The sequence below is a fragment of the Schistocerca piceifrons genome, chromosome 2, assembly GCF_021461385.2.
Source record: "Schistocerca piceifrons isolate TAMUIC-IGC-003096 chromosome 2, iqSchPice1.1, whole genome shotgun sequence".
Lineage (NCBI taxonomy): Eukaryota > Metazoa > Arthropoda > Insecta > Orthoptera > Acrididae > Schistocerca > Schistocerca piceifrons.
Window position 1 is genome coordinate 307,706,925 of NC_060139.1, and position 25,450 is coordinate 307,732,374.

General features: G+C 44.2%; 1 protein-coding gene across 1 annotated transcript in view; it reads right to left on the reverse strand.

Annotated features, from left to right (window-relative positions):
* Positions 1 to 25,450, reverse strand: part of LOC124775345 (otolith matrix protein OMM-64-like) — a 156,872-nt gene that overhangs the window by 72,689 nt on the left and 58,733 nt on the right. Inside the window, exon 3 of the mRNA XM_047250176.1 lies at positions 2,563 to 2,888. Within this exon, the coding sequence (XP_047106132.1) occupies positions 2,563 to 2,888 (326 nt within the window). The remainder of the gene's footprint in view (positions 1 to 2,562; positions 2,889 to 25,450) is intronic.

Consider the following 25,450-nt stretch of genomic DNA (forward strand, 5'->3'; position numbering starts at 1 on the left):
AAAGGCGGAACCGACAACCTGTAACGCCTGTTAAGTTTAGGCAGAACGAACATCTGATAAGTATACATGGAACAATTTCGTACAAAATGTAACATTTCTCGCATTGCTGCTCCAGTTAAATCTCCTTTCATTGATAATAAAAATCTTTCATATAAATATTATGTTTAATAGAATTTGAACCTATAGACAAGAAAGATAAGTAATTACTCTCTTTCTTTGAGTGTGTATGTTTTCTTATACCTAGAATGCATGGACAGGGCTGTACGACTTTTGATACTTTTTAAGTACTGATTGGTTTAACTCTTGCCTACTGAGACCGGAACATGACAGTTTCAGGATCCATAAAAATACAATATAATTCCCAAGGAATTTCATTTACATGCTATTTTTTAATTTTATTCAAAACTGTCTCTATTTGTTTTCTCCAAGTAGTTCAAATATTTCATGCATAGGGCGTTGTAGTGCGTAGTTTTCTGCTCGAGCAGTCGCTGCAGGTATTTTTATCACCACTTGTCACTTCGTCACCGATTGTTTGTATGAACACAAGTAACATTGCATCGGAATCAAGAAATACTAATGGAGTGTAGTTGAGTGTGATGCTGTACATTACTCTATAGATAATCGCCAGGCGAACAATACCGTGAAAAACACGCACTGCAATTCAAAAAGAGGCACAATCTACGTTTCGCAGGAACTGATCATTTATGTTAAGGAAAGGTTATTGGAAGAAGTATTAACCAGCACCAAACACACAGTTAAAAAATCGTTTTATTGACACGTTTTGTTAGTTACAAATGGATTGTATAGCTTGTTACATGAAATAAGTTAATAAATAGTGCTTCATTAGTGGACTAGAATCTCGGGCAGTTTCCTAAACGTCCCAAAACAATTAACTGATTACGGTGAGAGGAAGTAGTTTTTGTTTCCTCATTTACACAACAGAAGAAAAATCAGGTTATTTAAAGCGGAGCTACATTTTCAGTCTTTGAGAGGTTGAAAGCATGCATGTTCTTATCATAAAATTGTGTGTTTATGGATAGAAGTTAGCAAAAAAGAGTGTAACACCCGAACCATGCAGAAGATTGGGGAAATGTGGTACGTCTCAACCGATGGGACCAATATAGCACGACATAGACGTGTCATTTATTTAAAAGCCTTCTTTGCTAAAATCCACGGAACTCAAATTCTGTTACCTGCGTGCGAGAATTTATTTTTCACCAAACAACACATTTTCGAGCAAATCAAGAACTATGCATCAAGATCGGTTTTTCTTCAGTGACTACATTTCAGTGCCTCATTGTTCCTATCTGGAGGTAAATGCAGGCCACATGTGCTACAGAATGCGGAGTGTAGAAAAAACAAGATAGGAATTTTATTATTTTTTGGAAGAGTAAGAGAGAATTTAAATAATTAAATATACAACCACGCGTAAGACGATGGATATCGTTACACGAGGATTGTCCAGAAAGAAAGTCCCGATCCGTGGCGAAATGGATACCACAGTGAAAAGCAGATGAAGCTTTGCACAGATGTGTTGGCTAGTGTCTCTAGTATGACCATCGATCGGATCAAGACGCTCTTTTCAGTTGTGAGCGAGCGCACTGTGAGCTAGTAAAGGTGCCTAGCACAACGATGTCTCACGCCAAGCTGGAGGGCCTGCTGAGAGGCTTTGCCTTAATGAACGCAGCCCGCCTAACACAACTGCCACACACTTCCTTCTTCATGGCAATTCTCAGCCGCACTCTGCAGGGGCAATGAAGACTCTCCTGCAACCTTTTCGATGGGAAGTGTTCGATCACCCACAACACAGCCCTAACTGGTTCGTCCTGAGTATCACATAAAACGCTGGATACGAGGACAACATTTGAGCCCAGGCTACGCGTTATAGACCAGCATTGAGAATTATCAGAAAGCACAGGCGACTGCCTTCTATGACCACGGTGTTGGAAATTTGGTATAACGCTCTGACAAATGTCTAAGTCGGAGCGGCGACTATGTAGAGAAGTATCTGGAAAATGTATCTGACTCTTGCAAGTAAAATGTTTCTGATTTTCACTGTGGTTTCCATTTAGCGACCGATCGCAACTTACTTTCTGGACAACCCTCGTATATAAAGAATCGAAAGCTTAATTACAATAACTTACAGTTTTAAGCGATAAGTTACAACTACTGTGTTATTGAATGTGTTTGAATGGTGGAGAAGGTAGACTGGCTTACGAGATGATGTATTCTGACCGTAAATAAATACGTAATCCCTTCGCGGAAGGAATCCTTATGATCTACAATAAACTGATCCTACGTTTCCTAGGTAATCGGGATGGAATGACTGATTGTACCCAACGTAGAGTTCAGTATCTGAATCCCGTTTCACTGCCTACAGTTCAGACGTTCTCGTGAAGAACCTGAGGTTTGGCTGTCGGGACGGGCAGCACTGCCGCTACTGGCCGTGTGATGACGCGCGTGGCTCGTGTGGGGCACGGCTGGGTAAGCAGCCTGGCGCGGAGGGCCGCGAACTTGGATCCGGGCGCAGCAGAGGCCTAGGTCGCCGGCGCTACGACCCACCTCCCAGGATGTCCTCCACGAAGCGCTCCAGGTAGTCCTCGTCGTCGTCGTCATCGTCGTCGGCGGCCGCCGCGGCGCCCTCGTCCTCGTCGTCGTCGTCGTCATCGTCGTCCGTTATGTCGTCCAGGTCGACGTCCTCCTCGTCATCGTCATCGTCGTCGTCGTCGTCAGTCGAGGCTGCGGGCGCGCCCGCCTGCTGGCGGCCCGTCTCGCCGTCGGCGGCCCGCGAAGATTCTGCGGGGGCGGCGGGGGCGGCAGCGGGGGCGGCGTCGCAGACAGCACAGGCCAGCGCGGCCAGCAGCGCCACGCACAGCACCCACTTCATTCTGCAACACATCGCAAACCGTGCCGTCAGCCTTCATCACATCACGCACAACTCTAACGACGGACTCTGGGAAACAGCATTAGTTTAAGGGGGGGTAGGATGTCAAACGGGGCGACTTGGAGCAGGAGAGGCACCACAGGACATTTTAATTTCCACTGTCTATACTTTTACAAATAAACTCATAAAACTTTAACAGCATGACCAGGAAGGATTCGGGATTCATACTCATAGCAGTGGAAGCTCAAAAACGTAACAAAATACAGAATGAGATTTTCACTCTGCAGCGGAGTGTGCGCTGATATGAAACTTCCTGGCAGATTAAAATTGTGTGCCGGACCGAGACTTGAACTCAGGACCTGCAAAATGCGCAGGAGAGCTTCTGTAAAGTTTGGAAGCTAGGAGGCGAGGTACTGGCAGAAGTAAAGCTGTGAGGACAGGGCGTGAGTCGTGCTTGGGTAGCTCAGTTGGTAGAGCACTTGCCCGCGAAAGGCAAAGGTCCCGAGTTCGAGTCTCGGTCGGGTACACAGTTTTAATCTGCCAGGAAGTTTCGTAATAAAACACATTTTTTTACATGTGAAATTTCATAATTTTTTCACTTACTACTGGCTGCATTTGTTGCTATAGGTACACTTTTCTTCCTAAGTAAGAGAGATTCTTCGATGAATTTTGCACAGAATACACACCATACTTGCAGGTGTCTGAAACTCTAGAAGTTATTTAATTTATGAAAAAATGAATGAACTGTTACATTTTAAACTTCATGTTTAGAAAAAGTTCAAGTTTTATAGTTAATTATCTCAATTTTTCCACAGTTTTTTAATAGAGCTGGAAAATTCTTGAGTTTCATAGACCTGTAACTACTGTTTGTATGCTATGAAAAATTCATCGAAGAATCTCTCTTACGTAGGAAGAAAAGTGTACCTATAGCAACAAATGCAGCCAGTAATAAGTGAAAAAATGGTGAAATTTCACACGTAAAAAAAGGTGTTTTGCTAAGTTTTTGAACTTCCACTGCGATGGGTGTGAATCCTCAATCCTTCCTGGTCATGGTGACGAAGTTTTATGAATTTATTTGTAAAAGTATAGACAGTAGAAATTAAAATGTTCTGTGGTGACTCTCCTGCTCCAAGTCGGCCTGTTTGACGTCCTACCCCCCTTAATACACTATCTGATCAAAAGTAACCGGCCACACCTACACTACGGAATTAAAGGATTACTTTTAGAAACCCCTTAATTGCTTCTCATCGCTACGTTTAAGTTTGAAATTTGGTTGAAAACTGCTTACAACCTTTCTCTGTAATGGTGCGTGGCACCCTGTGACTTCACCCATGGACTCGGCGACGCTTCCAATAGCAAGGCGCCAACACATGGTAAAAATTTGCCACAGCTCGGAAGGACATATGAACTGTAAGGTGGGTTAATGATGTCACATTGGCACAAAATTTCATCACAATTCTGCCCAGCGCCTCCGTGGACTTATCACATGATGGGAAGGTGTCATAGTCCCTCTTACCCATGTTTCACCCCTTCTTTTGGCGTCGCTGCGATGGCGAACAGAACCGCAACACCCAGCGTTGAAATCACGGAGTTTTCCTATGGATGGCCGAGGAAAACATTTCAGACAAACTATCGTTCAGAACCGGCACGAAAAGGTCTCATAAAGGGTGACAATGAAACTGCCCCTTTCCGTAGGGTATTGATTCCCAATCATTTCGCAGTCGAAACCGACAGCTCGCAGTATGGTGGGCAACAGCAAGATGTTCTTGGCAACTATTGAAACTGCTGGCACCCTTGGACATTTCAAACCTTCTCTAAGGACACTGTGCGACTATATACGCATTGAATGTGATCACGCCCCTTTGGAGTACAGTGCGACCGCAATTCTTGCCCTCCTGTACATGTTGGAGCCACTACGGACCATTCAAAACCATTTCATGAACTCTGAACGTAATCCGTAGCAGCAAAAGGTACTTTTGATTTTCCAAACCTCCTGTTTTCCAACCTCCAGTGGCGTGGTCACGCTGGAGTGCAACATGAACATGCGCCTGAATAAAATTAAGACCCCCCCCCCGGTTTGGCAACACCCTCAGTGCCAACCACGCACATCTATTGCGCCCATTAGTAATGTACCTTTCGCCTGAGGGTTAGGCAACCCCTTCGAAAACCCTTGGATTGGTTTTTCTACTTTCAGGCGCTAGAGCAGCTTTCAGGTTGAATTGGTGTCAAAGTTTCAGACAGGTACGTTTGTAAGGTGCGCAACAAAGTAGCGTCGGTGGCACCGGGGATGTTGCCAAACTGAAGGGTATTACACATACCCTTTGCCAGTTTATTTACGAGCATGTTAAAGTACCAAAAAAAAAAAAAAATGTTCAGATGTGTGTGAAATCTTATGGGACTTAACTGCTAAGGTCGTCAGTCTCTAAGCTTACACACTACTTAACCTAAATTATCCTAAGGACAAACACACACATCCATGCCCGAGGGAGGACTCGAACCTCCGCCGGGACCGGCCGCACAGTCCATGACTGCAGCGCCCCAGACCGCTAGGCTAATCCCGCGCGTTAAAGTACCCTTTGCTGCTTAGAATCACGTTCCAATTCCGTTGAATGGTTATGAAGGCTCCCTGGTTGTTCTAACCTGTACACGACAGTAAAAATTGCTGTCGCACTGCATTCCAAAGGGGTGCGATCACGTTAAATGCGGATTCAGCCCCACAACGACCTATAGAAGAGTTGACAGTTGCGAGAATATCAAAGATTAACAAGAACAGCTTCCTGTTGCTCAACGCATTGCGAACTGTCGTTTTCGACCGCAGAATGTGTGGGAGTCAATGTCCCAGGAATGGAGTGATTTCACTGTCACCCTTTATAACACCTCTTGAGGTCTTTCCATGTCGGTTTTGAAATGTTTCCTCGCCCACCCATAAGAAAACAGCGTGGCTTGAGCGCTGGGTGTCTTGGTTCTGATCACCATCGCACAGACGTCAATAGAAGGGGTGAATTGTGGTTAAGAGGGGCTATGACGACTTCCTCATCATGGAACAAGTCCATTGTGATTTCCTTTTCCACACTTGTGTTATCTTAGCATGTACCCTATCTTTGATGCCCTCGTCGTTGAATGCATGTTGAACACCAATCTCCTTTACTTCCTTGAAGGTTGTGTAGTGTTGAAATTTGAGTATTTTGGTATGACAGCGTCTGTAAAACTGTTCTGTTACAAGTCCTTGCGAAGGAAGAAAGAAAGGAAAGAAACTCTTTAGAGACGGATCACGGACAGGGGGTTTAAAGGTATCATTCTTCAGTTCTACGCGCTGTTCGCTTGGCTACGTAGAAAGATCGATTTCGTTACCGGAAGTAGATGGTGTGCTGCAGAGAACACGGTCTGGAGGAGGGACGATCAGATATGACGAGCAGTCAACACCAGTACCGCTAGTGTTCGAGCGTCAGTCCAGAAGAAGAACGATGGAAGGATCTCACTGGGGAAACTATTCCGGTTTTCGCCTAAAACGATTTAGAGGAACTAAGCCGAGTCGTACTCTTTCAGAGTACGATCAGAAAGGAAGATATCAGTTTAATGTTACATCGACATCAGGATAAATTCTGAGGAACTACAGAAAGCGAGATTATGCAGTTAAGTATAACATATGGGATGCACAAATAAAGCATGATTCCTCAGTCTGCGTGAAAGGAAAATAGGTACTGAGTAGTCAGCGCTTGGAAGAAACTAGAGCACTGTAAAATGCGGAAGAGCGCTTGGTTATTTAATAACGCATTACGCATTTGTATCTGAGAATTGAGGTGAGAGAGAGGCAGAGGCAGTCTGTGTCCAGGACAAATAATTGTTTTTTTTGGTGGCACCAGCATGTCTACAGATTGTTTCTAAATGATTCCCTATATGTAGTGAGTGGGTTGTTGGGTTCATACCTGCTTCTAGCTCAAACAGTACGCAAACAATGTAACACGCGAACACCCGTTACACAACGTCATAACGGGTAGGCAGAAGCCTCATGTAATGCCCTATCATTTCCCCATTCCGACTTGTGGTGCCTTCGGTGTCAGGCGGGTCACGAACTACTAAAGTCCATAGTCTCTGACATTGAGCAATATCATCATAAACGATCACTCCACAGGAGGAATAAAAAATGTTGTTGTTGTGGTCTTCAGTTCGGAGAGTGGTTTGTCCTGCAGCTCTATCCTGTGCAAGCGTCTTCATGTCTGAGTAACTACTGCAACTTATATTCTTCTGAATCTGCACACTGTAACTATGTCTTGGTCTCCATATACAATTTTTAACCCCCCACCCCTCCCCTCCCACACACCCACCCACCCACACACACACACACACACACACACACACACACACACACACACACACACACACACACACTTCCCTCCAGTACTAAATTAGTGATCCCTTGATATCTCAGAATGTGTCCTATCAACCCATCCCTTCTTCTAGTTAGGTTGTACCACAAATTTCTTTTCTCCTCAGCTCTGTTCAGTACCTCCTCATTAGTTACGTGATCTATCCATCTGTTTAAACTGTTTGTCGTTCGTGCTGAATTTCCGCACAAATGTTATAAACGAAACTACAGCTACACGAAACACAGCGAAATGTTTCGAAAGGACGGAAATCTTTAAGTATGAAAAACAGGGCACCGAAGAGCATAAGTAATCAATTTACAAATAGTTCGCAGTTCTCATTCCATCATACTGCCGACTACAGTCGGTAGGCTAGCCATGAATAAAGTTTATCTTGACAAAGAAGAAACGATGTAGACGCACTGTTTCGAAGAATAGTAGCTCATCTACCATTTTTGGAAGATTTGAATCATACACAAATCTCCCAGAGCCCTGAAATGATTCTAATCAAGTATCAGTGGAAAAATTCGAGTATGACATCTAACAATGGTGATTGCTGTTTGAAGAATCCATTGACGCAGCGCGTCACGCTAGTCTATCCAAGCCCCTTCATCTCACTATAACTACTGCTGCCTACACAGGCTACATTTGGACTTCCTACTAGTGGGAAATATGGATAAGACAGCTGCCGTTTCAGCATCACTGACGCAAAACCAAGTCAAATCACAAGTAAAAAGAACAAGGGTCGAACAGGCAGCGATATTAAATGCCGTGAAGTACAGTGGCAAGCAGGTCTTTGAGGAATAAGGACGGGTGGGGGATCCAGCACATATATAGTGACGTCACTTACGGTGTCTGTCCTAGGTCAATGCTCAGTAGTTCCGCAAACCGTTGAGAACAAGAGCGTCGAGTATGAAGGGCCGTGTGACCTGGAAGTGGAATGTACTTGGGAGTCACGCTTTGAAGACGCTGTCTTGTCCACACACACACACACACACACACACACACACACACACACACACAAAGAGGGAAAGAGACGCAAAGAAACAAAGGGAGACAGAGTGGGGATCATACTAAATCGACCGGTTATCGTCAGTTATCGAACCGAAAATGGCTAGACAAGTATTGCGACAATGCTAATTAGTATGAGCTACAGTTATATACGCTCGAGATTGCTAGGAAAGTTGTTAGTCAAGGGCTGATAAGCAACACATGCAATCACAGCTACTTACATATTAACTACAGCAGTTCGTGATGGAAAAAGCATCTGTTTTAGAGTAGGTAGTGATGCTGCTATATAATTAAAGAACAACTCCCGCAAGTAGTGAAGAAAAAGAACTAAATGCGTAAAGTGATAACGTAAACACTTCTTCCAAGTTTTCTGGATTTTCCTGTTCTCATAAACTTCTGGAGAAAAATATTAATTAACATCTTTACCTTCTCTCGCAGGGAATTAGTATCATCAACGAGGATGGCACCTTTCTGACAGATCATGTGTCCAACCTAATGCAATCTGAGGAGATCCACCTCACTGTTTTAGCCCCGTTGCTGGGATCTTCTTCACTAGTATGCTGTTCGAATGACTGAACACTATCCTTCTCTTCGGTTATCGGTGCTTCGGTGTGAAGAATTCTTGATGATGCTTGTCTTACTTAATAGCTTGCTACCGGGTGTTCTGTCGAGTTTCGTTTTCATTTTCTGCACAATATCTCGATGACCGACCGATCCGTCCTCTTCACGAGTTGCGAGTTTTGTTGTTCTGTGCACTCGCTGCCTGAACTCCAACCAGACTGTGACTATTGTTGATACTACGCCGCTATTTAGAGCCGAGGTAGATTCCTGATGTCCACTACGCCCATTGATGATCATTCGTTTTCTTAGAGCCGGCGCTGATATTCCATGAAGCGCAAATTCTCTCAGCGTTTTCAAATTCTCATGGATATGATGACCGGCGAGATTTTAATAAATTGAATTCCGCATCCTGAACTTTATTTAAATAGAAATCGCCCTCCCTGTTTATTAGGTTTTCTGACATCTTTATTTCGATTAACTCCTCAACAGTACTTCCCAGAAACTAGGCGTTTGCACCACAATACTGGTCTCATTATATTTCATTTCATGATTATATTCGAAGCCCTGAAGAAGACAGCCTAGTCAGTTGTCGAAATATTGTTCGTAAAATGGAAACAACAGCTCGGCGGATGATCCGGCGACACACTATTAATCAACTGCGTCGAGAGAACATGCGAGATCTGGTTTATTTGCTCGACCTAAACTCTATGTTCGGTACCTGAAGATGCGTGATCCTGGAGCAAACTCTGGCAAGAGACTGAAATGTTTGGGTGAACTGTATCACCCAGAAAGTTTTTTATTGTTTGACATCAGTGAGTACCCACACACGTATATAGTATCAAAAATATATATGAGATTGCTTAAGTGGATCAGTTTTAGACTACTCGAGTAGCTATGACCTCGAACTATTACGGAGACGTGCTGCTCGGATTGTACTGGTATAGCCCAACATGAAAATGCACCAAAGATGCTCGGGGAACTTAGAAGATAATGTTTGGGAGCAGGGCAACGTGTCATTTCCTTTAGATGTCGTTGCTCTCGCGAAAGCCTATTAGGCAAATTTGGAGAACCTATATTCGAGGAAGGCTGTGCTGCTATTTACTACGATATTTGTGTATCTTGCGTTGGAAGGAAGATTAGGTTTTACCGACCCGTCCATGATGGGGACACTGGGAACGAAACCCAAATCAAGCTCAGACTGCTGAACAAACTATCGTGGCATCTTCTTTAAGCGATTGAAGGAAATCATGGAGAACCCAAATCTGAATGACCGAACTGACTTTTAACCGCCATCCTCTTGAATACGAGTCCAGTGTCTTACTAATACTTCACTTCGCTCGTGTCTCGCACAGGAAGCACGAGAAAGTGGTGTAAAAGAGTAGGGCGCGTACTTAGGTGTTTAGACATTCAATGTTCCTTCGCTCTACTAATGGAGTAGAATGGAACATCATTATATTCATTCGGCCTGAAATCTTATTGACCGGTGTTCAGTTGGCTTCAGTGATGAGTTCCGATTCGAACTGAACCCAGATGGCCAGCGAAGTCGTGTCTGTAGACGCTCCGGATAGCAGAAGGATACCAGCGTCACCGTCGTCCGCCATAAGGCCCGAAGACCACGAATGGTGATCCGCGGTGCCATTTCATTTCGTGGCTGGGTTCCTTTGGTTATCATCTGCGATACTCTTATAGCACAGGGGTACGTGTACGATACTGTACGCCTCGTTTTGTTGTCCTTCATGGCAATCCATTCGGGGCTTACATTTCAGCAAGATAATGCCCGCCCGTACGCAGCGAGAGTTTCTACTGCTTTGTGCTTGCCATATCCTACGTTGGCCACCAAGGTCGCCGGATTTCTCCCCAGTTGAGAACGTTTGGTACATTATGGGCAGAGCCCTCCAACTATTTCGGGAGTATGAAGATCTAACGCACCAATTGGACAGAATTTGGAATGGAATCCCTCAGGTGGACACTCAACAACTCTGTCAATCAGTGCCAAGCAGAATAACCACTCGCATAAGGGCCAGAGGTGGACCAGTGAGCTACTGATTAGCTTCAATAAATCGTCTAATTTTTCTGAAATTGTAATAATTTGTTTCTTTGTACATTTACGTCATATTCCGTCCCATATGCGGATAATTCCTTCGCGTTGTGTCTCTCATTTTTTTTAAGCGTTTATGTAGAAGAAGTTGTTTATTGCTTGTAATTTACATTCTGAATCTACTTCATCTCGTTTCTGAACCTTTCATACGGATTACGAACTAATGATAATAGACATCGATTGATATTTCCACATTCAATACATAGGGACACAGTTGCGCGACTCACCTCTGACATCTTTATCCGGAAGAAGAAGGAAGGTTATGTTTAACGTCCCGTCGACGACGAGTCTGTAGAGACGGAGCACGAACTCGGGTACGGAGAGGATGGTGAAGGAAATTGGCAGTGTCTTTCTGAGTTAACCATCCCGGGATTCACCTTAAGCGGTATAGGAAAAGCACAGAAAACCAAAATCTGGACGGCCGGACGGTGGATTTCAACTGTCGTCCTCCCAAAAACGAACCCAGTGTCTTACCGCTACGTCACCTCGCTCAACCGATCAGGAAGGAATTGGCGTCAGGCCTTTTCTGGCACACATTGCCGTTGGGGACAAGCTCTTCGGGAAGCACAGTAGTTACTTACTGTAAAACCGGAATGTCAGTGCGAGAAATTTGAGAGAGGACTCCGGTCTCGGAGGCAGATTTGTGAAGCTGCCGCTGAGGCCTGGTGTGAACCGGAAGACGACAAGGCGGCAGGAAGGCCGCAGAGGTCGCGTCGGCCGGACATGGCACACTTGGCTGCGCCGCAAGTGTGCCGCACCAAATACCGGCGCGTCCGCTTTCCCCGGCCGCTAAGTCCCGTCCCGCACCTGCGCCGACGCCGCCTAACACACTTGCCCAATACCGGTCCGCTGACATCCCTCTTGCTGGCCCCATTACACCGTACAATGATACGATTTTTTACACCACGCAGTTCAAGAAGAAACAGACGTGAGGGTGATTACGTGATGATGTTACAAACTTCCAGAGGTGCTCGAGAGCAGTAAGTTTTGAGGTAAGGTTCCCTCGTCCGGTAACGACCGAGACGAAAGTTGTAAGGGAAAGATCGTTCTAGCCGGCCGTAGTGGCCGAGCGGTTCTAGGCGCTACAGTCTGGAACCGCGCGATCGCTACGATCGCAGGTTCGAATCCTGCCTCGGGCATGGATGTGTGTGACGTCCTTAGGTTAGTTAGGTTTAAGTAGTTCTAAGTTCTAGGGGACTGATGATCTCAGAAGTTAAGTCCCATAGTGCTCAGTGCCATTTGAACCAAAAATCGTTCTGATATCCCTGACAGTGAAATATACATACCTGCACTGCTGTTGCTAAGATTGTACTGTAGGCAACTTTCAGACGAAGTAGTATAGACCAAAACAAGAAAAACAGTCCAATAAATATGAGCTCTAAAATGCATGCCTTAAGAGGTGTGAAAACTGTTCATCTTTGCTACTGCGAAACACATCTTTTCTACTGCAAGCTCTTTGCTTTCCGTATTTTGGAAGGTGGTAGTATGGATCAAAATACACAAAAATGTCTAAACTGGATGCCTTACGTGCCCACAATTTTTAAGATATGCATTTTACATCCAATGTTTATCGAACATTTTTTCTCGTTTTGATCCATATTATTTCCTCCAAGCAAGGCTTGAATACCTTCCATCGCCAGCGTGTGTAATGGCCCGAGACAGTAGGAATCTTGCGAATGGATGTTTAGCTCAGAACGAATTCATTCCAGAGATTCTGTTTACTAAAAATCAGTGTTTACTTGTAATAAAGTGAACAGCAGCTGCAGCACTCATGGGTGGATGAAAATCTTCAGGCAGTTATTTTTTTCTCAGTTGATATATGGTGTCGTGAACGTCCTCACTGGTTCAGTTATAACAAACAATCAGCGTAAATAACGACGAAATCTGCAGTTCCCGGAGAATTTACTGTAGGGTAGTTCTATGTTTTTGCCCTGCAACATGAGCTAGAGCGTACCTGCCAAAGCGTTTTTAGTTTTAGTGTCACATTGCTACACTGAAGCATGCACTCCTGGGTCGGTAGCATAGCAACCATCTCTGGAGTTATCGTTTGCAAAAAAATGGTTCAAATGGCTCTGAGCACTATGCGACTTAACTTCTGAGGTCATCAGTCGCCTATAAGTTAGAACTAATTAAACCTAACTAACCTAAGGACATCACACACATCCATGCCCGAGGCAGGATTCGAACCTGCGACCGTAGCGGTCGCTCGGCTCCAGACTATAGCGCCTAGAACCGCACGGCCACTCCGGTCGGCTATCGTTTGCAAGGGGTGGTTGAAGACTCTGGTCTAGAGGAAGAAAGTGCTAACAAGGAAAACATTGCTTGGCCACGTTTTATATTCTTATGAGTACGTTACGGAAGAATTTAGGCATCAGATCCGATTAACAACATAGCATCTGTCTATAGCATCCACAAAAACCGGTGAAGTTGGCAGTGGCATTCTTGAGCATTAGTAACAAAGGAGAGAACAGGGCGCTACGGTTTAACTATCTGTGGACTTTGAAAGAAAGAGAAAGAGGATTAGAGTGTAACGTCCTGTCGATGAAGGAAGGAAGGAGAATTGGGGTTTAATGATCCACCCATGATGAGATCATTAGTGACAGGGCTCTTGCTTAGTTAGAGAAGTATGTGAACAGAAGTCGAGTGTATCTTTTTCAAGAGAAAATTTGACTTCAGCGACACAGAAAATCCATGAATAATGTTAGCCTGACTTTGACATGCAGAAGAAACGAAAGTTTACCTGGGGATCCTGACAGGATATTCAGAAGTTAACTTCCGCACGGTGCTGGAAAACACTGGCTGTCATAGGAAAATTACTCTCCCTTAAGATTAATCCAGTTGGCCCAGGCTACAACCCCTGTAGAAGGATAAAGACTTTCCATTTATCTCCAGACGGAACACTCCCATTCCCCAGATATGAGAAACCAATTCTAGCCGCTACAATGGCGAACAGAGTGGGCATTAGGCATGACTAGAAAATGGTATGTTATATTAAACCCGCTGCATAATGTCGCCCAGAAATTGTATGGAGACATTGATAATGGAAGCACATCAAAAAATGGCCTCTTAATTCTATGCCTACCATTCACATACCCGACAGTTCCAAATAGTTGTCTCCCAGAATCCATTGGGAATAGAAGGGGTGCTTATGAAAGCATTATCATCAGTCTGCTTGATACTGGCAACTGCTGACAAACAGGGTGATTCCATGATGGTGTTACAAACTTTCAGGTATATTGGAGAAGGGATTTATTTGAGGTAAGGTACCATGGTCCGGAACTGAACGAATCGAAAGGTATCATTCTGATGTGTCTGACAGTGGAATACATATACCAGTATTGTTGTTACTAAGATTTTAGGACAGGCAACGTTTAGAGGTGTACTATGAACCAAAACAAGAACAAAATATCTAGTAAAAATAGGCTCTAAAATGTATACCTTAATAACTACGATCACTTGTACATCTTTTATACTGTGAAACAAGAGTATTTTCCATTTCGTGTGCATACTGTTTGCCAAATCTTTCAGACGCAACAGCAGTGCTGATAAGAAAAGCAATATTTGTGTAGTGTAACAAAAACATTCGAGAAAGTTATTCTATGGCGCATTCCTAATGCAGTAAAACGTCGTTACTATTCTGAAACAGAAGACAATACATTGCAATTTCTGTGGCTGTAGACACGCACCGTATCCTGGCACTCCGAATCTGTAGGTACCTTTATCGGATGATTTAACCAAGTACGAACAGCTCTACTATATTAATGCAATTTTTCTGAGGCAGACAAGCCGGAAAATCCGGAAAGAAATAACGCAGGATAACTGTTGATTATTTGAGAGGCTGCTTCCTATAACCAACAAGTAATACTACTAAGTTATAATGAGTAATATCATTAGATTGGTAGGAAGACCGTCACCACAGCCACTATTAGCAACAACAGCAGTTACATTCGATGGAGGAATCAAGCTACATTGAAGACAATGCTTTACTAGTAAGACAAATATAAAGTGCGTGCGAAAAGAAGGAGAATTGAGGGGAATCTCATCTGCAGACGCTTATAGTTGAGTGAAATCACGATATTATTCTTTATGAATCTCCTGAGTCAATGCTATCTTTACTCAGTGAAGGAGTGGATCCGATCGCGAATCATCGTCCGATATTAGATGAAAATCTTGGTATGAATTGTGAGGAGATCACTAACTACGGACGTCATCACGCTCTCAAGATGCTGAGACTGTCAGTGGCAGTATTTCTATTGTCACAGCGAACGAAGACGCCCCTCCTGACAAGTGAGGATCGGGTGATTGAGTTTGAAAGCAGATCGGTGCTGAGACCTTTTAACAACAACAAGGAACAGACCTGTAGTTTCGAACGTAATTGTTATGTCTGTGTGCAAAACTTCCTTATCTTTATGTAACACTGCAAAGAGAGGATTCGTAACATTATGTTACGTCTAGACTCTCTATAACTACAGGCAGCTGCATAAATACCTGAAATTCAATTTCCTGAAACACTGAATCATTAAATACTACAAGTTTACCAACCACATGTGCATATTGGCAATCGTTATTGTTAGATGAGGATACTCACATGTAACTGAATGGTAATTTTACCTTGACTGAAAAGTTCTCTGTGAAATATGGAGTCCATCTGCCGACATCATACAATAAATCTGAAGCAAATTAAGTTCATAATTCAAAGAGTGTAGTAGTGCTTCTTGATAGTAACGGTGTGAAGAAGATTGGTCGTCTGGTAATGTGAAGAAATTTTATATTTTAATCCAGACAGAATGAATTAGTTACTGCGACAATGATCTCATTTTATGATAGAAATTGATTTGTTAGTTCCAAATGAACTCTTCCACCACCATGATTTTTTCTCAAAACTGTAGGGGGAATGGCAGTCATACTGTCCGGCTTACGAACCAAATTTCAGCTAGCGCTGTAATATTGTTTGAAGGGAGTGATGGAAGGGTTTGCCGACATGTCTGCAATAAACACCTATACAACGCTACTGATAAACTTGTGCTAATGTCTGACAATATCATAAATTATTGGTAGTTTTTGGTAGGTTATGTTCCGATAAGTTCATTGTAGAATCGAAGAGCAATTATAAGTGAACTTGACTTCCTAAAAGTAAGAAAAAATGCACAGTTTACCCGGTATTGTTAATCCTTAAATACAATTCAGTCCAAAAATATTATGCCGACGGCTTCGAAGTGATCTTTGAAATCGTTAAATTGTTAGGAGGGAAGAAAACACACTGTTAACGTTCCGTCGACGAAGAGGTCATTAGAGAGAGAAACAAAACGAATAGTAGAACATGGATACGAGGGAAACGTGTTGGCACTCTCCCTAATCGATTTAGGGAAACCATGAAAAGTCTAATTCCGGACTGTCGAAACGCCAGTCCACAGCATTAACTAATGCGCCGTCTTAATCTACAAAGCTTGCGTCACAATGACCGTCTAAAAACCACACTCACGAACAAGAAAATGATCTATGAAGGTTAAAAGAGTCTAGGTAAACGTATTGTGCTTTCTTCGGTAACGATGGTGCCAATGTTTTGACGACGTAGCGTGAGAATTATCCTCTTCACTGCTAAGATGAAGACTCGGAAGAAGGTTTCTGCAGCGATGCTGAAACTATGTCAAGACAATCATTGAACATTGAATACGAGGTGGTGGGTTCGCCTCAAACGATTAAATTTACGCGTTAGAGCTCTATCCACCCTGTCTTCAATCCGCACAGAATCACTATCCATTTCACCCGCCAGCGCACTTAATTTATCACCTTCTAGGCCTTCGGTTGTTGTTAAGCGAATAGCTGAGTCACTTGTGTAGAGCTGCTGCAGCAGATGCCCTTCCGAATCCAAATATTAGTGTCCCGTCTGCGGCGATACCCGTATTGACGAGGCTATACTGACATAGAGACAAAGCTAAGAATAAGTACCGTTCTACTGGCTGCAGACGCTCGTCCGAAGAAACGATCTCTGTTCGGGGCCTCCATTCGCGTATGGTGATGCGGCACGAATTACTATCGAAGATTAGGGTCGTTTGTTCTTTCCGTTGCTGCCGAAGGGCCTCCTCACGACCCTGTTTACTGAATGTAGCAATTCCTGTCACCAGTGAAAAGATGAAAGTAGCTGTCCAACGTATTCTATACGAGCATGAAGAATGCAGCGTGAAATTTATTCTCGCAATTTACGATTTGCTAAAGTTTGGCATTTCTCATGTAGTTAAAATAATGCAGCAGGAAAACACTTATTACTCCGACTAAATATAGATCATGGAATCCTGATCTGAGACCTAGAAAAGAGGCGTTATACGAATGAAACGATTCTACCAAAACATTTCCAGGTCTTTAACGTCAAATTTCATTATTTTACGTATTTACGTCGAATGTACAGCTGTATTTAATATTGACCGTATATTCTAAGAGTCTTCAATAATATTTTTGGCCTTTCCCAAGATAAAATGTCTGACAGGAACTGTTTGTCATAGCGTTTTAGCGCGCGATAATTTATCGATCTTGAACTATGTCCTTACGCTGTAGCCAGCTTCGTCAAAACTGGTTAACTCAGTGGCAGCTCAAAAATGGCTCTGAGCACTATGGGACTCAACTGCTGAGGTCATTAGTCCCCTAGAACTTAGAACTAGTTAAACCTAACTAACCTAAGGACATCACACACATCCATGCCCGAGGCAGGATTGGAACCTGCGACCGTAGCGGTCTCGCGGTTCCAGACTGCAGCGCCAGAACCGCGCGGCCACTTCGGCCGGCTCAGTGGCAGCGGACGAGCACTTTACTTCAGAACTATCATTGGACTCTATAAAAAAATGTCAAACACAAAATCTGATACGAAATATACAAGTATAATAACACATAATAATATGTATATTTACTGCATATGTCCAGTTAGTGGCGGCGCCTCAATTTAGCACTCAGTTGAGGCATATACTTTGGCATTCGTTACTTCCACTGCTCAAAACATTTCTGCTCATAGTTTTCTTTGAGGCCGTGCAAAAACGAGTCTTTGTCTCCCCGCGGAGTGCAAGAAAACGTTTGTAGTAAAATGCTCGTCCAATATCTGATCGATTTCGATGAATTTAAATGATTATTGTCATAGCGTGGTGCCACAGTTGAAGGTCGAAAAAAAGTCGCTCTGTAATAAAAAAACGAGCAATAGAAAAAAAGATAGTTTGTTGTGATAACGAAACCGATGTTTTCTTTTGTCATAGCGCGTCCCACGAAACATCACTGAGTAGTCTATATGTGAGTTGACCTATCCATTATATTAAAGAAATTTAATGCATCTACTGAAACACAGAGAAAGATCGCACTTCATGGCTCGGAGAAGAGATAGCCATGTGGAATACATACACGCAGACGTATTGGCCTACATTTTTGGCCTCATTTAGTTTTTGTGCAGAAGAAACATAACCGGTGATTTCATTCATCTCTATCGAAAGTATCCGCTGGCATTGAATGTGCAGTGCCTTGCAGAGTGTATACAGCGCGGTCAAAAAACTGAAGCACCCTGGAGACACGGCTCTCAGTGTAACGTCTTACACATACACACCATCGGCAGGTATGTATTGGATTACATTAGCAGTTCTCTGTGACAGATACGACAGCCACTAGAATGCATTGATTTTGTTCATGTTTAGTGTTGTTACCAGACCTAGTAGAGTATACAGGGCGATTTTTTTCAGCGTGCACAAACTCTTGGGACAGATCGGCGAGACGGTACGGAACGAAATTGGTCTAATGAACTTATGTCCGGAAATGCATGGTTTCCATACTAGAGACCATTTATTCAGTCATATTTTGTTACAGAGACTGCGGTCAAATACGCGCTGTACCACGCGGCCACAGATACAGTATACATGGTTCCTCAAACGTCATGCCCTAGGGCCCTCTCCTGCCATAGTAATTGGTAATGTTGTGTCCGAGTCACTTCTCTTGCTGACTCGCCTTGTAGTGGATGTGATGTAACGTTGTACACAATGGTTCCGTACTCGAATCGAGAGATTGCCAACATGGTGTTATTTACGGAAAAGCAAATAGCAACGGGTGGCGAGCAGCAGGGTTGTATCAGGATACCTATTCCCGCCGACAAGAACCACAGCATTCAATGTTTGCAACAGTGTTTCGCCGTTTGTCTGAGACAGGGTCGTTTCAGGAAGCAGGAATTCATGAAGGACGCACCGAGAATGTTCGGACGCCAGACTTGGAGGAAAATGTGATTAACACTGTAGAAGGCGACCGCCGTGTCTGTACAGGGTAAGCCAGGCGACCGTGTGGAACATTCTCCATGACAACTGTTACTTCACTTATCACTTACAGCGTGTACAGGACTTACTAGCGTAAGACTTTTCACATCAGGCGCAGTTTTGTCACCGATTTCTTCATCAGGTAACCACGATTCCGGAATTTATGTCATCCTTCCTGTTCACGGATGAGGCCATCTTTACCGGAGTGGTATCTTCAACTTTCATAACAGTCACCTGTGGGACAGTTTGCAGAATCCTCAGGGTATGGTAACAGCGAAGCATCTTCATCGGTGCAGTCGGAATGTGTAGGCCGGGATAACTGGCGACAGTATTTTGGGACCAACCTTCCTTCTACGTCGCCTAACAGGCCGTGTTTATAGGCATTTCTTGCGGGTGACTTTGCCTCTCCTGCTGGAAGAAGTGCCATTGATGATTCGAAGGGTTATGAGGCTCCTGGTGCTCCAGTCTGCTTCGCCGTTAACGTCTGGACGCATCTCAATCGTGTCTTCTCTGGTCGATGGATCGGATGACGGGAGTCCAGTTGCATGGCCTGCTCGTTCACCGGAACTCAACCAGTGCGATTTCTGCTTGTGGGTCCATCTCAAAAGTACTGTGTATGCAGAGCCCATTCCAGATGTGGAGACACTGGAGCAGCGTATTCATGCTGCCTCTGACACTTTTCGGATGCAGCCTGGCCGATGTGAACGTGTGAAAGAGAACATGCTACAGCGCGTACACGCATGCATTGAGGCACGTTGAAAACATTTTCAACACATACTGTAACTGTGGCAGTATGGTACAGCGCGTATTAGACTTCAGTCTCGTAACAATGTATGATTGAATAATTGGTCTCTAGCATGGAAACCATGAATTTCCGGGCATAAATTCATTACATGTCTTTTGTTCCGTATTCTCTTACCGATCTATCCCTAGAGTTTGTACGAGTACACGGTGGAACAAATCACCCTGTATAAGAGGCGTCAACGGCGTCTGATGTTGAACTATCACTCTGAAGGTCAAGAAAATGCCGTCTGCTCGTGTGCGACAGCGTTGTCAGCACCTGATAGTTTTTGAAAGGGGACCATTGTGTCTCTCCGGCTGATCGAATCTTGGAATGTCAAGAGTTGTGGGGCATTCGGATGTGACAGTGGTCCGATGTTGGACTGCTTGGAAATGTGAGGGCAGGTATACCAGTCGTCGAGGTTCCGGTCGGTTACCCCTTCACATCCGCACCTAGAACAAGTTATGGCCTTCCTGTAACATTCTGTGTCATCCCGGACAATCGGTCGGAGACGAGCAGTAGCCAGACTGGGGAACTATCGTCCCATGCGCACGCTGTAATTAACAGTGCAACACAAAATGCTGCATTTGGAATGGTGCCTGGCCGGGAAGTATGGACTGCTGATGAATGGCGTCACATTGCGTTCAGAAATGAATCGCAGTTCTGCGCTACCCCGTATGTCCGTGGTCGGCGAGTATGGCGGGGACCAGGGAAGAAGTCCCATTCCTACTGTTTTTACGAGAGGCACAGCTGTATCAAGTTGTGGAAAACTATCAGGTGTGACTTCGCGCCAAGTCCGTTGTTTGTTGATTAAGGAAACTCTACACTGCGGTAAGTCATAGACGTCTGTATCATCGTGTGTTACCTCTCATATGATGTAATAATGGTTCCATTTTTCAACAGGACAATGCTCGTCCACACATGGTCCGTGTCTCTATGAATTGTCTGAGTGATCTTAGAGTACTCCCGTGGCCAGCAATATCCCCAGGTCTGCCCCTGATAGGAGATTTATGGGACCAGTTCGGACGTGGACTCCATCCAAGTAACAGTATCCAGGATGTCAAGGACTCGTCACAACAGTTGTTGGCCAGCTTGCATCTCGAGAGGATACAACGGCTTTATGGCACCCTTCCCAACCAAATCAGTGCACGTATGTAGGCCAGAGGAGGTGCAATGTCATACTTATTGGGTGCTTTCATACTACCAAGTTCTATGTGATTTTGGCGCGATTTTGTAATCACAGACAAAACATCACACAGCCTCTCAACCCATGAAGTTTCATTTCATTTCTTCCTCCCCTACTGGTTGCTTCACTTTTTTCTCAGGCACGGCATGTGTATGAGTACGTGGTGCTTTCCCAAAGGACTGGCTGCAGAAGGAGCGTCAAATACTAGCAGAAAGATAAAGTTTTATGAAGATATTGTAAGACATGATTCTTTTATCTTCCAGTTCGCTTCCAATTCCGGTTCCAGCTAACAACAATGGGAGTGTAAATATTTCTGAAATAATATATCCCAGTCTTCGTTCACTGGTTTTTTTTTCGTCTTTTGAACATAGTTCTGTCGATAAGGTAAAATTCCTATTAAGGTACGTAAATGGATACTGTTACTCAGGTTTTTATATGTATCATTACCCATTTGACATGCCCCTCCATGCTTTTTCACGCACTAGTGTACGCTACGCGCACTTATGTTGTTCCTGCTTGTTATCTAATATCCTCTACCTGCACTCTACTGAATCACCGTCCTTTTTTAATCAACTGAGGACTTCCATACGCACAGATCGTCCCTAGCTTTTAACATGAAAATTATACAGACGTCTGAGGATCCTGAACTGAGTGTTTGGAAACGAGGAATCAATAGTCGGAAATGAATATTTCATGTGATACGAGATCTTGAATAAGCAATGCGTGCGAGGCACGTACTTGTTCTCTTGTTCCGTAACAAACAACTGACCTCCGCATCGACGTTGAAAAGCAGTACGCAATCGATTGTAATGTGGCCACAGTGGAGATTGTTTCTGTCTAGTTCATGACTGACTGTCACAAATGGAGCATTACTCGTTACAGAAACGTGAAGACACTCGTTTAATGTATGGTGCAGCAGGAAGTAGAACTAGAAATCGACGGAGAATACTTTCGCAATAAGAATTTCGTAACCGGGAGGAATTTACCGTCATGGATAAGTATGAGTAATTGGGTCTTTCAAGGCCCAGGAAGTTAGCCAGAGTTCTCGATAAAGATTTTGCGCACAGAGGAATTTTAGGAAATGACATGGAACTGTTTGAGAGAAGGGTCATCAGTACGTCACCGTCAACCTGCCCGTGAAATGCACACCTCAGACAATCTGGAGAGTATCGGTGAAGTATCAACAAACACTGGTGCTATTTCAAATTAGTCTGTAATCGTCTATCTTCTGTGTAATTTTGATTCTACTGGTGTCGGGCATCCTCTAAAAATATCGTGTAACACTTCCTCTAGTCTTGATAATGACCTCAATTAGACAAGGAGAAGAGCCCACGGTTCCTTCAAGAATATCCAGTAGACTCCACTCATTGATGATCAAATCATGTAGAGGCACCAAATTGCGAGGGTGATGTTTGCTACTTTTCACTCGCTATTGCAAATAGTCCTGGGCATTTTCTGTGTGACTGAGGTGGGCTGATTCGGCGGACAACTCGAAGAGATACACGATTTCTGTTCGTCAAAAGAGCAACGAATCAATACAGCCTTGTGAACACAGTTTTTGCCCTATTGGGAGTTGTGTGTCCGCAGTACTCTCACATTGGAAATAGAGATCAAAGAGCAACGCATGCTCAACGAGAATGTTAAAATAAACATCCTAGTTGATGTACACGGTAACCAGAATTATTGGAGCCAAGTTGTGGTACGAATAACACCCCCCAAATGACACTCTCCACACACTGCGCATTAAACGACCATTGGAAAAAGGTGCACTCGACGCCTTGCGTCATTTGAAAAGAGAAAGAACCACTGTTCATCATGCCACATTGAGTGCCTCCACTCAACTGCCGTCCAGTTTCTGTTTTGTCTAGTGCTCAAGAGGTGTACAGCTATATGCTCAAGTGACAAAAGTCATGGGATAGCGATACGTACATATACACATGGCGGTAGTATCGCGTACAAAACAGCGCTGCATTGGGAGAGCTGTCATTTGTGCTCAGTTGATTTATGTGAAAAGGTTTCCGACGTCATTATAGCCGCGCGACCGGAATTAACAGACTTTGAACGCGGAATGGTACTTGGAACTAGACGCGTGGGACACTCCATTTCAGAAATCGTTAGGGAATTCAATATTCCGAGATCCACAGTGTCAAGAATGGGCAGAAAATACCAAATTTTTGGCATTAGCTCTCACCACGGACAACGCAGCGGCCGATGGCCTTCACTTGACAACAGAGAGCAGTGGCGTTTGCGTAGAGTTGCCAGTGCTAACGGAAAAGCAACACTGCGTGAAATAACAGCAGAAAGTCCGTCAGGACAGTGCTGGCGTAAATGGGCTATGACAGCAGACGATTGATGTGCTTTTGCTAATAGCACGACATCACCTGCAGCGCCTCTCCTCGGTTCATAACCATATCGGTTGCACTCTAGACGACTGTAAAACCGTGGCCTCATTAGATAAGTCCTCATTTCAGCTGTATCAGCTGATGGTAGGGTTCGAGTGTGACGTACACCCACGAAGACATGGACCTAAAATACCAAAGTAGCACTGTGCAAGTTTGTGGTGGATCCATAATGGTGTGGACTGTGTTTACATGGAATGGACTGGTTCCTCTGGTCAAAGTGAACCGATGATTGACTGGAAATGTTTATGTTTGGCAACTTGGAGACCACTATTTGCAGCCATTCGCGGACTTCATGTTGCCAAACAACGACTGAATTTTTATGGATGGCAGTGCGCCATGTCACTGGGCCACAATTGTTCACTATTGATTTGAAGAATGGTTTGGCCAACCACATCGCCCGCATGAATGCCATCGAACGTTTATGGGACATAATCGAGAGATCAGTTCGTACACAAAATGCTGCAGGGGCAACACTCTCACAATTATGGACGGCTATAGAGGCAGCGTGGCTCAATATTTTTGTAGGGTACGTCCAGCGACTTGTTGAGGCCATGTAACGTCGAGCTGCACCACGCTGGGCAAAATGAGATCCTTCACGATATTAGGAGGTACCCCATGACATTTGTCACCTCAGTGTGTGTGTCACTGCGAACAAGAGCCGTTTAATACAGTCCTCTTCCCAATATTCGACCGGAAACTGGTTGTGATAGACTTGTATTCACTGACAGCAGCAATTTCTGTCGGATTTAAAACCGACTGTCATGGGCAAGGCTTTACACTTGTCTCCAGTCCCTCTCGATTATGACTTTTTGTCGACCACTGTTATTAGGCCGTGCTACAGAACTGCGAATGGCGCACTATTCCTTGTAAACACGCTGGACATTCCGCGTTGATACATCAATAAATTGGTCCTCTTCATTCACGATGTGGTCATGGGCACGGCCAAACACGATATCTCGTTATTACTATTCTGTCACGTATCACCGCCGGATCATATTATTGCCCTGATGCCGTTATACCCCCCTAAGCATCACTTCACTGCCGTGATTAGCGCCAGGGGTAGAAATTCACATGACCATTTGTTCTACCTGTCTGCCCTATTAATGGGTTGATTTATATTATGTCCGATGAGCTAGGCGATCTACAGTGAGAATAACACAGAAAACACCGGTTGTTTCCTCGTCACAGCGTTATAGCGAAGGGAAATCGCCGTAAGGACGGCACGGTGACATGAGCTTCGCAGTGCCGACGTCAGCGCACCGTTTTGCGACTTCCGCGAGCCATACAGAGCGGAACGGACTGCACGGCTAATGCTGTTGCTCAGAGACGCCTGCCTGCTGGTGTCCCCACTGTGTAACTGTAGCAGGGCGCGCTTCACGCTCCACGGCCTCCCCGCTAATTGCCTTCTGTGAAACGGGGGCTGCAAACGGGATAATCACCGTTCAAACATGTCGGCTTTGCTTAAACTCAAAGTTCATCAACTCGGCCAGGACACATTTCATAACAGTCATTAACAAAAGTACGTATCCAAAGTGTTCCATTTTTATCAGTTATTGGCGAATATTATTACGTCTGTTAGTCAAGATAGCGGTAATGTATCGACTGTGTGTAATTTGGAAAATTAAAAAAAGAATGCTGAGGTTAGCTTCCTTCCGTTCTAACAATACTTAGTTAATGCTTATTCCCTTCAACTCGAGCTACCTGCCTCTATACGTCCACTGAGTTTACGGCGTTTAGGGGTTGTTAGTCAGCAGAAAAGCTGCATACCTCGTTCGGTGTTTTCTTACTATATCCCTCATATAAACCCGATTACACATGGATGAACAATAAACTGTTGCACCGACGTATCTAGTAGAGTATCTGCAGTTCCCCCTAATCAATTGCAATCGG